The sequence below is a fragment of the Camelus ferus genome, chromosome 6 (genome assembly GCF_009834535.1).
Source record: "Camelus ferus isolate YT-003-E chromosome 6, BCGSAC_Cfer_1.0, whole genome shotgun sequence".
Taxonomy (NCBI): domain Eukaryota; kingdom Metazoa; phylum Chordata; class Mammalia; order Artiodactyla; family Camelidae; genus Camelus; species Camelus ferus.
In genome coordinates this window covers 30,875,661-30,891,562 of record NC_045701.1, presented here as the reverse complement: position 1 = coordinate 30,891,562, position 15,902 = coordinate 30,875,661, and the positions used below count along the sequence as shown (strand labels likewise).

Sequence of the window (15,902 nt, the reverse complement as noted above, 5' to 3'; positions counted from 1 at the left end):
TAGGGGAGCAAAAATAGAAAATGTTGAACAAATTAGAAGATATCATAAGAAGGAATCACAGAGCCGGAAGAAAGAGCTCATCTTCACCACCAACTCCCCCAACTAGAAGATTCCCCCTGGAGACTCTCAGGCTCCCCACACGGGAAGGAACTGGGGGTAGGGTACCAGGACAAGTCCCTTTTTCCTATCCTTTATTATCTTCAATGCCCCTGAGTGCCTCTTCAGCTTCTTGGGAACGTAAATGCTTAGTTTACAAGGTCAAATGACCTTGGAACATTTTCCAAAAGTTAAATCACCATTTGAAGAAAGAAAGGTGTTGCTTTAATATTCTCTTCTGCTGCTAATTCTCTCTCTGTCTCTCTCTCTCTTTCTCTCTCATTTCCCCCTCTCCTTCTTTCACTCTCTAGCTCTTTCTCTCCCTCCCTTTTCTCCCTCTCCCTCCCCCTCTTTCCTTCCCCTCCCCTCTCCACTTCACCACACACAGAAACCCCTTTTCAAAGGGGCTTTTTTCCAACTCAGTGAAGTAAAGCCTTTGCCCCTTTGTGGGGACGGCTCATTAACATTCCCACAGCAGCATCTCTTCAAGGATTTTACTTTTGTAACTCTGTGGGGAGGTCAAGAGGCCACAGCGGAGAGGTAAAAGGGAAAAAATGGTAAATGGGGGAGGGCGGAAGAAAGGAGAGGAGGGGAAAGAGCCCGTCCTTTCACAATAAGGCCAGCAAGAAGGAGGGTGGACCAAAAGAGGAAAACATCAGACAGACAAGACTCAGGAAGGAGATGAATACTGGGTCCCCAGATCTGCCCTCGGAGATCTGCAGACTCCTGAGAAAAGCAGAAAGCTATGTTCCTTCTGTCATTTCCTGTCCTCAAAAAGGAAGTATATGATGGAAACAGTGGAATGACAAGGTGCAAAACCCAGTCTATTTCACCGAGAAATTAGAAACTTTCCTGGCCTCAGTGTTCCCGTTTCCCCTCCCACAACTGAGTGATAACTGCATCTGTCTACCACAGGGAGGTTAACAGGATGAATCAGACAGTGACAGCAAGCATTCCAAGGGTAGACCACGAGGGAGCTACTCAAGGTCCTGACCCCAGGAGACTGGGAAAATAATGGAGATTCAGTGAACTCCAAAGCAAAGATCAGAGTGCCTCCCAAATCTCTTCAGATGGGGGTACCTGCCTCATTTTTCACCAGCAATCCTCCTACCATCTGTGGTCTCTCTCTCTCCCTTTCTTGGTATTGCCGAACTAGCCCAGGCTTGTATAAAGGAAAAAACAAAGGAAACTTCAAGTTGGTACCCAAAACTGTGAGTGAGCTTCACTATTCTTTGAAGACACAGCCACCAGATATTTACATCACTAAACTCCAAAGGGGAAAATAATTCCCACTTTGCCTGCCTGATGGTGTCTCAGATGCTTCTCATCTAAGCCAGAAGAGTAAAATGGAAATACAGTTAAAAGAAGAAGACCTAGGCATTAGAGCTAGAAGATAGGGCATATCTGGATGTAACATGCCCAGTAGTATAGTATTACTCAAATTCAGGTAGGAACAGCAAGACCAGAGATTAAGGAACAATAAACGAATCACCCTTAAGTATGCAGGCTGAGGAAAGAGAGCCCTGGTTGGTTGCCAAAGGATGTATTCTGGAGATGAAGGAATTCTTAAAGGTCAAACTTTATATCCACAGGAAAATTCTTTCCACAGAACCCTTGACAATTGTTTTCAGCATCTGTGAGAACATATTACAGAGAGCTCACAAATTTACTGGAGAGTCCGTTACATTTTGGAAAGTTTGGGGAGAGTATAGGTCAGTGGTAGAACACAGGCTTAGCATGCACAAGGTCCTGGGTTCAATCCCCAGTACCTCCATTAAACAAACAAACAAACAAACAAACAAACCTAACACCCCCACCCCCACCCCATAAAACTGAGCTGAAAATGCCTCCGTGTAGCTCCCACTCTGCAGTACCAGGGAGCTCATCTCTATCATCTTCTCAAAGGTGGCCTCCCTTCAACTCTGGGAGCTGGACAGGAGTGGGAGAGACAGAAAAGCCACTAATCCTGTTGCTGTTTTAAATGAAATTCGATTCATTAAGATCAATCACTTTTTTTTTTTTTTATGCTAGGAGTCTGGTGGCATGTTATACCTTTAACAATATAGAGAGGGGGAAAACGCCAGACTACGGTCAGGCAGACCTGGCTTCCCGGCCTGCCTCTGTTACATCATAGCTGTGCAACCTTAGGTAGGTTACTTAACCTCACTGAGTCTTTTGGTTCATCTATAAAGAGGATCATCTATAAATAGGAGTAGTAAAACCTGTTGTGCTAATCTCAAGAGATGTAATACTCAAAATACGTCATGTACATAACGTTTTTACTCAGTCTTTTTGCCAGGCTTTCACATCCTCATTTTTGACGACAGGTCGTCTTGGCCTTATAATAAGGATATACCAGAAAGTTCTCATTTCAGCTTGCACCCCTGAAACAGTCACATCATCAAACAAGGTGGCACAGAATCACGAAATAACCAAAAAACACTGTGAAGATCTTGGAGGAAGAGTTAGAGGAACAACCGAGGGACATTTTCTAAACAGACAACTCGGGGAGAGGCCCGGAGCCCTGGCAGGGAGGAGAGGGTTAAATCCTTTCCTCTGCAGTACAAAAGAAAAGAGTGTGCGGAAAGATTAGGATTTTTGCTTTTACAATGGGAGCTGCAGAAGCGTAGGGAAGAAGCTGAAGAAAAAAAAGGGGGCGTCTCCCCTTTAAAGACTTGCAGAGATTGAGAGAGAAAAAGAGAGAGAGTCAGGGACAGGGAATCAGAGAGAGCGCGCACGTCCGTCTGTCTGTCCCTGGGAAGGGAGACCGTCTCTGCTTCACAGTGATTGGCACTGGGGGAGAGGCATCAGTTGGCTTCAGACCCAAGGGGGAGACCAGACCAGGTCACCCCGGTTAAGATTAAGTGAGCGTTGCCCCTCCCCATCCCACCTCTCTCTACCCGGGAATGTCTCGGCGAAAGCAGCGGAAACCCCAACAGTTAATCTCGGACTGCGAAGGTCCCAGCGCGTCTGAGAACGGTGGGTGCCTGGGGAGGGGTGGGGGAGCCCTGAGTCCAAGCCTGTGTGGGTCAGGCCAGGGCAAGGGGAGGGCACCCGGGCCATGGGCGAAACCAGGGGGAGGACTTGGTCACTCGGGGGGGTGGAAGGAGTTGAGATCCAGGGAGTATGGAGGTGACCTGTGCTGGGGAGAAGCCCCGCTTGGCTTTTCTCAGGGTTGATTCTGTTTGTGTTTTCCGTGTTGTTTTTCTCTGGATGAAATGGAGTTTTCAAACTGGCTCTGTCTCCCCACCCAAGAGTTTTCTCCCCAGGTCCCCCTTTGCTCACTGGTCTTTGTGCCGTTGCTAAGTAACCTCCTCAGACCTGAAGACCGTCTCTCAGGGGTGGGATTTTTCCCCCCTTTTCTTTCTGGAGAGTTGGGTTGCAAGAGAATGAATTGGATAAACATGAAGGTTCCCCTGAGGGAGAAGAGAAAAAAGTTTCTCATTGTTGGGCTGAGCAGAGAACAGATCAGATCTCCCAGAGGGAGAGAGCTAATGTCGGTCAGATGCAGCCTGTTTGGGGTGTGTATCTGTGTCACCTGGGTAGAGGCTGGAGGAAAGGTCTGGATGAGGGGCTTAGGTTTGTGCTTCAAGGGAGGCCAAGCTTAAAAAAGAAAAAAAAAAAAAGTATGAGTTAACATGCCTGTTAATACATGCATATCCTATTATGAAGATTTTATCATCTGTTTGTTAAGTAATAGATTTTCTTTATGAGGGGGAGACTTTCATGTATTCTTATAACATTCCAGTAAATAAGAGGTAGCCAACAGAGCAACTGGGGTATTGAGAAGTGACATTGCCCAAAGTTTCAGAAACAGGCATAGTCAGGACAAAAACCTAGGCTTCGTGACACTCAGGGCTGGTGCTTCTCACCCCACCTAAATTAGGGTCCTCCAAACTTGCTAGATTGTGGGTAGATCTGGGCTAGAGGCTGGGAATCTCTATCTTTGCAAATGTTCAGGTCATTTTTAGGATCAAGCAAGTTTTGGACAATCTGATATGGCTACGTATGTTCACACTGTGAAAGTTTGAAAGCTCTGGCCCAGGGATAAACCATTTATTTAGCAAAGAGTTGATTTACCCGACAATGTAGTGTAGGATTAAGCACAAGGGTTCTGAAGCCAGACTTTTCAGGATTCAAATCCTGGCTCTACCACTTGGTTAGCTATGCAACCTTGGTTGGTTTACTTTGCCTTTCTGCCTCAGTTTCCTCACCTGTAAAATAGGGATGAATATTACTCGCTACCTCATTAAATGATGGTAAGAATAGAAATGAGCTAATACATGTCAATACACTTGGAAAAGTAACTAGCATAAATATGTGCTTCATACTTGTGGTACCGTCCCTAGCATCAATAACTACTTAATATGTGGGTACTAGTCTTATATGTATATAAAGCACAGGAGCCTCTTGGCGAACTTAAGCATTTCTTTATAAGATGTGTGCCCTAGGATAATGTATTTGTATTGACTAAAACTAAATCATAGATTAAATTTACCTTTGCACCTGTTATAAAAAAAAAAAAAGACTTGAGATCAAATCAGTGCACTGTGTGCTATGAAACAACCTTAACAGACATACAGTGTTTTGGGTAAAAAACATCCCCCCCTCAAGTTAGTGCTTTACTGGGATTCCCACTGTGCCAATATTTAGAGGTTCGTGCTGGTGGCATCCTTCCCTCCTGGGACACGTTAACCCTCCTTAATGCTGCTGCAGGCCGGATGTTTCCTCCTCCTGCTCTACAGGAGACTTCCCCCCAGAGCCTCAGAGATGCCTTACAGTCCTGCTCCCCTGCTGGTTAGATTGTGGAACAATGCTGAATCCCTTCCACCCCAGAGGCCTCTCCTCTCCAATCCTCTCCCCTCATCTCCCTGTACCTTCAGCTCACCCAATCCCCATACCACTGCTGAGAAAAATCTGGGAGGGAGTCACAAGAAATCTTCCACAACTGCCCTGAGTGGATTCTCAAGCCCCTTGAACTATAGCTCTCGCTTGGGGCTGTGAACATTCAGGGGCACAGGGATGCTGCTACAAAGCCATCCCCATAGAAACTGTGCAGGCTGGAACCCAATGGCAGCAACAAATTTCAGTTGAAATTTTGCCTTTGAACCGTAAAAGTCAGAAACGCACATGTAAGGAGCAAGAAAGCAATAGTAACCTTAAGAAAGATCTGCCTTAAGAAAGCCTCAGGATTTTCTGTTCAGAATTTTCCTGAGAGTGAAATATCCTGGGCTACTTGCATGACCTGGACTGTCATTGGGTCTCATTTGTAAGATGAGGTAGCTAATATTTGATCAAATCTAAAATTCCTTTCTGCTCTTAGAAGATATATAAATAGGGTTTCTATTTGCATATGTGATCTTCAGGCTCCTGAGTTTTCCTTCTACCCCAGAGACATTTTCTTGTTCTGCATGCCCCAGAATTAGGTAGGGAGGGCTCTTATTTGGGGGCTCTTATGTGTGTCCTTTTACCGGTGTACCCATGAAACCATGGGTACCATCATGAATATCCGCAGACATTTATTTAGTAGGCGAGGGTGCCACTAAGGTTTCCAGGAGTCTTTGCCTTCTTTTAGGCAATGTTTACCATATGTGACAAGCAAATGCTGAGGCTTTGTTGCACATTTTAAAAGCCTCATCTCTGCAGTGACCTAAGACATTACCAAGACACAGTCTGAAAAACCTGTTTTCCAGCCCTGTTTCTGCTCAGCTTCCCTAACCAGTACACCAAAACCTAACAGAATAGTTATTGCACATAAGTGATGAGAAGGAAATAGTCTATTTACTTAAAAACTCTGGAGAGAAAAAAAAAATGTTCTCTCTCCCCTACAGAGTCTAGAAATCTGGATTCGAGACCATAAGGGATGTGAATAGGGAAGATGTAAATTAGTACATCTGGGAAATAAAAGAAATGATCAGAAACCCAGATATTTAGTGAGAAGGAGAAACCAGGACAACAGCCAAACAGATCTAGAGGGAGAAATGGAGGTTGCCAGACAGCAAGAGCAGCAAAAGGGGAAGGAAGGCAAAAATATAGAGTTTTGAGGGTTCTGTTCTCTTTATAGCTGGAAGTAAAAAGCATCGTCTCTCAGGGTGTTCAGTCCTGAGCCTTTCAGCCCTAAGGACCCCTGGGTCAAAAAGAAAACATTCCTGAGTAGATAGAAAGTAACTCATGGTGCAAGAGCGCCCTGAATAAGGAAGCAGAAATCCTGGTTTTTTAATCCAGCATGGACTCGGAAGTTTTGTGACCTTGGGCAAGTCCAGTCTTCTCCCAGGGATTCAACGTTTAGCCTTTGAATAATAGCATTCATCGTTAATATCCGCAGAGCATTTACTATTTGTCAGGTCCCATGCCAGGCCCTGTATGTATTCCCTCTTGTTCATTCCTCCCAACTCTGCTATTATTACTTCCATTAATTTTTTTTTTTTTTTAGAATTTACAGGAAAATATACATGACAAAATATACCATTTTAAGGCATACAATTCAGTGGCGTTAAGTATACTCACAACATTGGGCAGCCATCACCACCATCCATGTCCAGAACTCTCTCACCTTGCAAAACTTGAAACTCTATACCCATTAAACAGTAACTCCACATCGCCTTCATCCCACGCTGCCAGCTACTGGCAGTCACCATTCTACTTTCTATCTCTATGAATTTATCAATTCTAGGTATCTCGTATAATGAAATCATGTAACAGTTATGCTTTTGTGACTGGCTCATTTCATCTTAGCACAATGTTTTCAAGGCTCATCCACATTGTAGCATGTACAAGAATTTCATTCCTTTTCTGTGACTATCCCCCCATTTTTAAAAGAAATCCAAGCCTTAGAGAAATTAAGAAACATTCCCAAGGTCACGAAGATTAGAAAGTGCTGGAACTTGGACTCAGGTCTGTTTGATTCAGAGCTGGCACTTTTAATCACTGTACTTGGTAAGAGGGTCAGATCTGTAAGATGGTGTGGAGTCCATGTTAAGTGCTGAGTCCTTTGATGTCAGAAAATGACTATTGAAAAAAAAAAAACCTTTTTGTGTTTGATCTAAGATATTCCTATTCTGGAAATAAATATAGTTTTTCTCACTTAGCACCAGATGTCCACTGTGTTGCACAGGCCACTCACTAGGTGTGGGTGGCAGAGGAGTATGAGTAGGTACTTAGGAGAGAGGAGTGAGGAAGAGAAGATGAAACATTCTCCCTTAGAAGTACCCACAGCAGCAGTTACAGACAACTCAATTATGAACACTACCAATTGGTGCTGGTTCAACATTAACAGTAAATTTAGGCAGGGCCTTACATAGTGTGCTTTGTTTCTTTAGTGGCTGGATGATGGTTGAACTCTGTGTAGAACAAAACCTTTCATTTTACAATTGGAAATATGGCTAAAGATGCACATACCCTGGGAAAGGCAATACAATCACTTAAGTTCACAGTCAGGTGTAAATCATATCAAATTCTGTTCATGGACGCAGGATGCAAGAGAGCCAAAGTGTGGCTCTGGACAGAGTAGAGAGGGAACCTGACGGGAAGATTTAGCTTCGAGCAACTCATTTGCCTACTTCCTAATTTTGGCCAAGTTGAGCACAGATACGATTTGTGAGAAGGTTTGATGGGGAGGGCACGCCTCTGATATGTACTGCGGGGCTCATCCTTGGCTGTACATTGGAATCACTTGAGGAGCTTTACAAACACTGATGCTTAAATCCCACCCTCAGGGAATCTGAATTAATTGATCTGGGTTACAACCTGGCCCTTGGGATTTTTAAAAGCTCTCCCAGTAATTCTAATGGGCAGCAAAGTTTGAGAACCTCTGTTCAACCCTACCACCCTGCTACTCACCTATTTTTCTTTTTGTTCTCCCAGCCATTCTCTCCCAAGTCTGATGCGCCACCAGGTTTAGAGAGTCACCTGGTTTCCTTTTTCCTTGTCATTTCAGCTCTTTATAAATCTAAACAAGCATGTCCAGGTCTCAGTCCTACGTCCATCCCAGACTTTGCATGTGACCCAGGATAGCTTACCTCCCCTTATCTGCTATCTAGGGACACCATTACCAGCTTAGTTTATTCCTGTGTTTATGGCTTCATTCATGTCTGCCTAAGAATCCTGCCCCCCTTTTCAGGATAGGCATTGAGTGCAAAGTGCTGAGAAATAGAGGGTTCCTCTTACAGGTGGCTGTTGATCCGTCACCTTTCACCAGGGACTAAATTTACCTTAAAGAAGAGCATGGATCAAATTACGCATCAGAAAGCAACTTTCATTAAAGAGCAAGAAAGGGGACAGTGTTTCCCAGGAGAAGATGAAAAGAAAAGGATTTTTTTTCTTGTCGGAAGACTTGACAAAACAGCAACTTGATATCAAATGTTCAATGCTAATTAACAAATGCTCAGTAGAAAGCTTCCATCTGATTCCCTCTCCCTTACTGAGGCCAGAGAGCAAATGGCAGATAGGAGCCACACAGGGCCCTTTCTCTAGCTTAGGGAAGCCACACCATGTTGATGTGCTTGAGAAAGCACTGGATACAGGAGTCAAAATTCTGAATGCTGGCTTCACTGAACTACTGTGTGGACCTGGAAACGTCATTTAACCTCTCCAAGCTTCAATTTCCTCATGTGTGAAAATAAACAACATTGCATTAACCTGTGACTTGCCATAATTGAAACAGAAACCACCTCCCTCATTGCAAGGGTCAGGCCTGGAAGCATCTACTTCATCTGTTTCAGAGACATCATTCACAATGTTAGGGGGGAGGGTATAGCTCAACCGGTAGAGTGCATGATTATCATGGACGGGATCCTGGGTTCAATCCCCAGTACCTCCATTAAAGAATAAATAAATAAACCTAATTACGTTCCCCCCAACACACACACACACACAATGTTAAGGCCCTTGTGATTATCTGAAGTTTCAAAATATGATTCAACACAATGTTTCAGTGAAAGTAGATGTCAAAAGGTCTCCCTTCCCTTGACATACATATGCCAATATCAGCCTCGGAAATGAATGATTCATAAACAACAGGAAAACAGTTCTAATTTCAGTATATGTGTATTTTAGCTTAATCGCTTTGTCACTGACAATGTAATTTCTTTAATACATAATATTGGGACTCCTCCCAAAATTTAAAGTCCCATGTGTACGTATTGTTGGTCGAGTTTTTAAAGGTTTTTATCCCCACAATATTTCTTTGAGGAAGAGAGCATACCTGTAGTATTATCACTTTATAAAAAGGGAAACGGTGGCTTAGCATGGTGTTACTGACCACTATGCCTCAGTTTACCAGACAGGCAAGAACAGAAGTGGGACTGGAACAATGTGGATTTACCGATGCCCTGGCAAACCACAAAAGTAAGGGCTTGTGGTCACTTCCTATAAGTAAGATAAGCTCTTTTAGGAAGCAGGAAACCCCTTAGGTCTCATTTCAAGGTAGAAAGCAAATGCAGAGGACCTGGTCCAGGAGGCATCTTACCCCTACTTATCCCCTCTGAATAGGAGGCCACCTCTGTGCCAGGGAGCAGGTGCTAAGTCATTTCCAGGCATTCAAACCAGGTTGGGGCTAAAAGGGGCTTTATGTGCTGAGAGGCTGCCTGGTAGCTCGTCCTGCATTTTTCCCATTGTTTCAGGAGGAGCTCCCCTCCCCCCAGGTTAGAGCTAGGTGGGCCTCTGTAGGCCTCTGCTGGCTCACATCTCCCCAAACCCAACTGTGTTGCCAGAGAAGGACAATGGAGGAAGAAGGGCAGAGAAGAGGGTATTAAATAGGAGATAGTTCCGTAAATAAGCATAAACTCTTTAAATTAAGTGTGGGCCGGGTGATCTGTGGAGTAACTCGCATTCAGCTATTATTCTGGGGGAGGAGAGACGGGGAGTAAAGGGGCTTAGTGTTCCGCAGAGAGGAGTCCTGAAATGACTTCCTTGGAAATTCTACCTCGCAGCCTCCCACCCTGAGAAACTTCTTTTGTGAGGGGGGATGGGGAATACGGTGGGAGAGGGGGACAAATTTTGGGGTGTTTGGGGGGGTGTATGTATGGATGAGCAGTAGATGTTCAGGGATTCCCCTCCCGCTCTGACTCGCAGACCTCTGAGATCAGACCACCCTCTCTGGAGTCCATGTTTTCCAGCCTCAGCGGATCCTTTATCCAAAGGAAAATAAGAGAAGCCTATCGCTTTGCTCTATTGAGCAAGGCTGAGTTTCCTACTGTGCCCCCTTGAGCTTGCTGGGGTGGGGGTGGGGGCAGGCCTGGGCAAAGACATCTGGAGATGGGGGGAGCTGGCAGAGGGCAAGGAAAGGTGGACCCCCACCGTGTCCCACAGCACCTGTCACTGAGCCTCCGGAAACCCTCCTGGGCTCTGGGCTCCCGCCCCCACACATCTTTCTCCCGCTCCCCCCCCTCCTCCTCCTCCAGCTCCCGCCTCCCTCCCCAGCAGCTCCTCCCCACAGACTCCCCTCCCTAGCAGCTCCTCCCCCATCTCCCCTCTCCCAGCTTTCTCGCTCCAGCTCCTCCCCTCCTCCGCGCCTCCTCGTTCCCCTCCCCCTCCTCCGCGGCTCCCAGCCCCGCCGCCGCCGATCTCCATCTCTGCAGTCTGGGCCGCTGGGCGCAGAGGCTGCCGCAGCCCCGGCCGCCACTGCCGCCTCCCCCAATCCAGATTCCCATTGTCTCCCACTACCCCCGGCCTTCCACCTCCCGCACAACCATGGCGCACGAAGCCGGGAGGAACTCTCGTCTCGGGGGGCCCTGCGGGGAGCCGGCGGAGCTTGGAGGTGCGGTAGGGCCCAGCCTGGGCAGGGGTGGGGGCGGAGGGGACGCGCGGGGGGAAGGACTTTTCGGTGGACGAGATGAAATGCACGATTCTCTACATAGGACCGGCTCCTCACACCCAGTCGTTGGTCCCGCCTTTGGCCTGGGGCGGGGGGGGGGCGGTGGAGGAGAAGGGAGTCGCTTGTGCATGCCCGCGCCCCCTCCCTCCCCCTGTCTCCTCTTCCTCCCTGCTCCCTGGCACAGGGTGCCGGGGTGTCTCCTGGCCAGGCGGGTCAGCACTGAGCAGTAGCCTTCTGCACCGCCTGATGGTGAGCTCATCTCCCCACCCCCAACTAGCGGTTACTGGGCTCGTTGTTAATTAGAGCCTCTGTATACCCACCCCAACCGCACTACCCACGCTCTCTCCTTGTCTTCTCCCCAGGTGATGCTAGCGAGGAGGACCACCCCCAAGTCTGTGCCAAGTGCTGCGCACAATTCACTGACCCAACTGAATTCTTCGCCCACCAGAACGCATGTTCTACTGAGCCCCCTGTTATGGTGATAATTGGGGGCCAGGAGAACCCCAACAACTCTTCGACATCTTCTGAACCCCGGCCTGAGGGCCACAATAGTCCCCAGGTCATGGAGGCAGAACACAGCAACCCCTCGGATTCCGGGGCCTCTGTTCCCACAGATCCCACCTGGGGCCCAGAGCGGAGGGGAGAGGAGTCTTCTGGGCACTTTCTTGTCGCTGCCACAGGTACAGCAGCTGGGGGAGGTGGGGGCCTGATCTTGGCCAGCCCTAAGCTGGGAGCAACCCCGTTACCGCCAGAATCCACCCCTGCACCCCCCTCCTCCTCCACCTCCTCCTCCTCCGCCCCCAGGTGTAGGCAGTGGCCACTTGAACATCCCTCTGATCTTGGAAGAGCTCCGGGTGCTGCAGCAGCGGCAGATCCATCAGATGCAGATGACTGAGCAAATCTGCCGGCAGGTGCTGCTGCTTGGCTCCTTAGGCCAGACGGTGGGCACCCCTTCCAGCCCCTCAGAGTTACCTGGGACAGGGACTGCCTCCTCCACTAAGCCCCTGCTTCCCCTCTTCAGCCCCATCAAGCCTGTCCAGACTGGCAAGACGCTGGCACCTTCCTCTACCTCTGCCTCCTCAGGGGCAGAAACACCCAAGCAGGCTTTCTTCCACCTTTACCATCCACTGGGGTCACAGCACCCTTTTTCTGCTGGAGGGGCTGGGCGAAGCCACAAACCCACCCCAGCCCCTTCCCCGGCCCTGCCAGGCAACACAGACCAGCTGATTGCCTCACCTCATCTAGCATTCCCAGGCACCACAGGACTGCTAGCCGCACAGTGTCTGGGGGCAGCCCGGGGCCTCGAGGCTGCTGCCTCCCCAGGGCTCCTGAAGCCAAAGAATGGAAGTGGTGAGCTGGGCTATGGGGAAGTGATGGGTCCCTTGGAGAAGCCTGGTGGACGGCACAAATGCCGCTTCTGTGCCAAAGTATTTGGCAGTGACAGCGCCCTGCAGATCCACCTGCGTTCTCACACAGGTGAGAGGCCCTATAAGTGTAACGTCTGCGGCAACCGCTTTACCACGCGCGGCAACCTCAAAGTTCATTTCCACCGGCATCGTGAGAAGTACCCCCATGTGCAGATGAACCCTCACCCGGTGCCAGAGCACCTAGACTACGTCATCACCAGCAGCGGCCTGCCCTACGGTATGTCCGTGCCGCCAGAGAAGGCCGAGGAGGAGGGGGCCATGCCAGGCGGTGGGGTGGAACGCAAGCCTCTGGTGGCCTCCACCACGGCTCTCAGTGCCACAGAGAGCCTGACGCTGCTCTCCACCGGTGCGGGCACGGCCACGGCTCCTGCGCTCCCTGCTTTCAATAAGTTCGTGCTCATGAAAGCGGTAGAGCCAAAGAGTAAAGCTGATGAGAACACCCCACCTGGGAGTGAGGGCTCGGCCATCACTGGGGTGGCAGAAAGTGGCCCAGCCACCCGCATGCAGCTAAGTAAGCTGGTGACTTCGCTTCCCAGCTGGGCACTGCTTACCAACCACTTCAAGTCCACCGGTAGCTTCCCCTTCCCTTATGTGTTGGAGCCCTTGGGGACCTCCCCGTCTGAGACATCGAAGCTGCAGCAGCTGGTAGAAAAGATTGACCGTCAAGGAGCCGTGGCAGCGGCCTCTACAGCCTCTGGAGTCCCCGCCACCTCTGCCCCTGCAACTTCGTCCTCAGCCTCATCTGGACCTAACCAGTGTGTCATTTGCCTCCGGGTGCTGAGCTGTCCCCGAGCGCTGCGCCTGCATTACGGCCAACATGGAGGGGAGCGGCCCTTCAAATGCAAAGTGTGTGGCAGAGCTTTCTCTACCCGGGGCAATCTGCGTGCACATTTTGTGGGCCACAAGGCCAGTCCAGCTGCCCGGGCCCAAAACTCCTGTCCTATCTGCCAGAAGAAGTTCACCAATGCTGTCACTCTGCAGCAGCATGTTCGGATGCACCTGGGGGGCCAGATCCCCAACGGTGGGACCACGCTCCCTGAAGGCGGGGGAGCTGCCCAGGAGAATGGCTCTGAGCAATCTGCAGTCTCCGGGGCAGGGAGCTTCCCCCAGCAGCCGTCCCAGCAACCATCCCCAGAAGAGGAGCTATCCGAAGAGGAGGAAGAGGATGAAGAAGAAGAGGAAGACGTGACTGATGAAGATTCCCTGGCAGGGAGAGGCTCTGAGAGTGGAGGTGAGAAGGCAATATCAGTGCGAGGTGATTCAGAAGAGGCCTCTGGGGCAGAAGACGAAGTGGGGACCGTGGCAGCAGCGGCCACAGCTGGGAAGGAGATGGACAGCAATGAGAAAGCAATTCACCAGCCTTCTCTGCCGCCACCGCCACTGCCACCACCCGACAGCCTGGATCAAACCCAGCCAATGGAGCAGGGAGGCAGTGATGTTGCAGGAGGTGCAGAGGAGGGGAGCAAACTGGAGAGGAGCTCCAGCCCAGCGTCAGCTCTGGTCCTGGAAGGGGAAGGCAGCAGTACCACTTTGGTGGATGAGCTGAGCATGCAGGAAGCGATGAGAAAGGAGCCGGGAGAGAGCAGCAGCAGGAAAGCCTGTGAGGTGTGTGGCCAGACCTTTCCCACCCAGGCAGGTCTGGAGGAGCATCAGAAAGCCCACCCCAAGGAGGGGCCGCTCTTCACTTGTGTTTTCTGCAGGCAGGGCTTCCTTGAGCGGGCTACCCTCAAGAAGCATATGCTGCTGGCTCACCACCAGGTACAGCCCTTTGCCCCCCACGGCCCTCAGAATATTGCTGCTCTCTCCTTGGTTGCAGGCTGTTCACCCTCCATCACTTCCCCAGGGCTTCCTCCCTTTCCCCGGAAGGATGACCCCACAATCCCATGAGCCTGGTTTTTGGTACCTGCTGCCCCTTGACCCAGAGGGCAGAAACTGAGAGTTCTGTTGAAGGACCTCCAAGAGCTATGTGCCCTTATTTGTCTGTTTTTCTGAGTTCTTATGTGCTATGTCCCTAGTGGCTTTTCTCTAAATCCTGAGCTTTGAAATCATTATGTTCACAGGGGGATGGCCCCCTGAGAAATTTTTCTTCCCTTCTCATTCGTTGTACCTGAGAAAAATAGATTCTCTACAGCTTTCACATTCCCAACGAGAACCCTATCCAGCCTCCTTGGGGATGACCCGTCTACCCTCTCCTCCCTCTCCCTTTCCCTTTGGCAGGTGTACTGAGCACCCACATTCAGAATTACAGCCCAGCCCAAAGGGGCCAGCAGCTGTCCCTGGAGGGCCTAGTGCCACTCCTCTCTGGTGACCAGGTCAACCTGCAGGACTTCTTGTCCCAGGGAATTCCTGCCCAGCTGGTGAGGGTGGGCCCCCTGTCTTTTTGGAACCAGGACACAGCTTTCCTGTCAAGTGACCTACTCACCAAGCCCTAGACTTCCAGCTCCATCTCCAGCTCCACTACCACTTCAGGCCCTGTACCACCAGTGCTGTTGGGCCTGGGAACTGTGGCTGGGAAGTTGCCTCCAGCAATGGGATCCAGAGAAGCCCAGGAGAAGAGAGCCCCTCCTTCCCTTTTCGGTCTCTTGCATCCAAGACAGTGCCTGAGAAACCCATCACAGAAGAAAAGTAACAAATTGTACATTCCGTCCCCTTCCCCCTGCTCCAGAAGGTGCCAACAATGAAGATGTAACAATTTCTGTATCTGGTGGCTCAGTCTCAGGGAGGAGGGAGAAACGAAGGGCATAGGACACTCTTCCCAGTAGCAGGGCACTAATGTGCCTTAGTCACATTAACGCAAAATTGGCTGATTGATCTGCTGAGACATTTCCAGCCTCTCATATCCTTCATCTTTGCCTCTCAAAGTTAGGGAACAAGTGGATTTCTTGCCAAGGGGTCTCCCATGGGATATTTTTGAGAAGGAAATGTGAAGTTCGTATCTTTAACAAGCACTGTTGATGAGGGAGGGCAGTTGAAGGAATAATGGAGTTGAAGAGTGTTACCAAAGCAGAGGGCTGGCTGAGAACCTATGTGGTTAAGGAAGGGGCATGCTGTAAGGGAGGGGGCCTCAAGTTCTTGATTAGGTCTTACGAATGTTCTTTTAGACTAATGATGATTTAGTGTGCAACAGTGCACCATGGGTCATGGGGGATTTCCTAGCACTAGTGTGCTCTAGTTTTAGATAACTCCTTCCTTTATTCCCTGGCCCCTTGTATCTTCCTCATCTTACTCTCTCAAGGTCCATTTCCTCCCCATTTTGCCTGACCATGGGCGGGGGCGCATGTCTTTGCCACTGTCTGGTTCTTAAGAGTCCCAGACTTTGGGAGATGAGCTCCCGGCACTCTCCTCCCTGCCTCTCTGACTTGTAATGAGATGTAGTATTTACTCTTAACATAGGATCATTTGGTACAGGAGTTCTGAGGAGAGAGTGAGGGTTCTGCAATTGACTGACTTAAGTGATGACTTCTCCAAAGGTGTAGGCTCCAGAGTTTCCTAACATAGTAAAATGTGAAGAGCAGACAAGGGAGATGGTAGTGTCTTTCCTTTTCATTAAAGGTGTTTTAACCAAA

The 15,902-nt window shown here is 49.4% G+C and overlaps 1 protein-coding gene and 1 non-coding gene across 3 annotated transcripts in view; one reads left to right on the top strand and one right to left on the bottom strand.

Moving 5' to 3' along the window:
• The window catches only part of LOC106730395, a 26,905-nt gene extending 20,031 nt beyond the window's left edge, over positions 1 to 6,874 (bottom strand). For both annotated transcript variants that reach the window (XR_004320550.1, XR_004320551.1), the window contains exon 1: positions 6,604 to 6,874. This is a non-coding gene — a transcript (uncharacterized LOC106730395). The remainder of the gene's footprint in view (positions 1 to 6,603) is intronic.
• On the top strand, positions 2,749 to 15,902 carry SALL2 (spalt like transcription factor 2). Its single transcript, XM_014564464.2, has 3 exons — positions 2,749 to 3,075; positions 11,272 to 11,589; positions 11,714 to 15,902. Exons 1-3 carry the CDS (start codon positions 3,003 to 3,005, stop codon positions 14,221 to 14,223), a joined length of 2,901 nt encoding a protein of 966 aa, XP_014419950.1. The 5' UTR covers positions 2,749 to 3,002; the 3' UTR covers positions 14,224 to 15,902.

What these genes read in the sequence shown, in the direction of transcription:
- SALL2 (XM_014564464.2), top strand. Translation starts at nt 3,003, where the DNA reads ATGTCTCGGCGAAAGCAGCGGAAACCCCAACAGTTAATCTCGGACTGC. An exon ending in TCCCAGCGCGTCTGAGAACG is followed by an intron (nt 3,076 to 11,271) that starts GTGGGTGCCTGG and finishes TCTTCTCCCCAG; the next exon opens with GTGATGCTAGCGAGGAGGAC. An exon ending in CTTTCTTGTCGCTGCCACAG is followed by an intron (nt 11,590 to 11,713) that starts GTACAGCAGCTG and finishes CTCCGCCCCCAG; the next exon opens with GTGTAGGCAGTGGCCACTTG.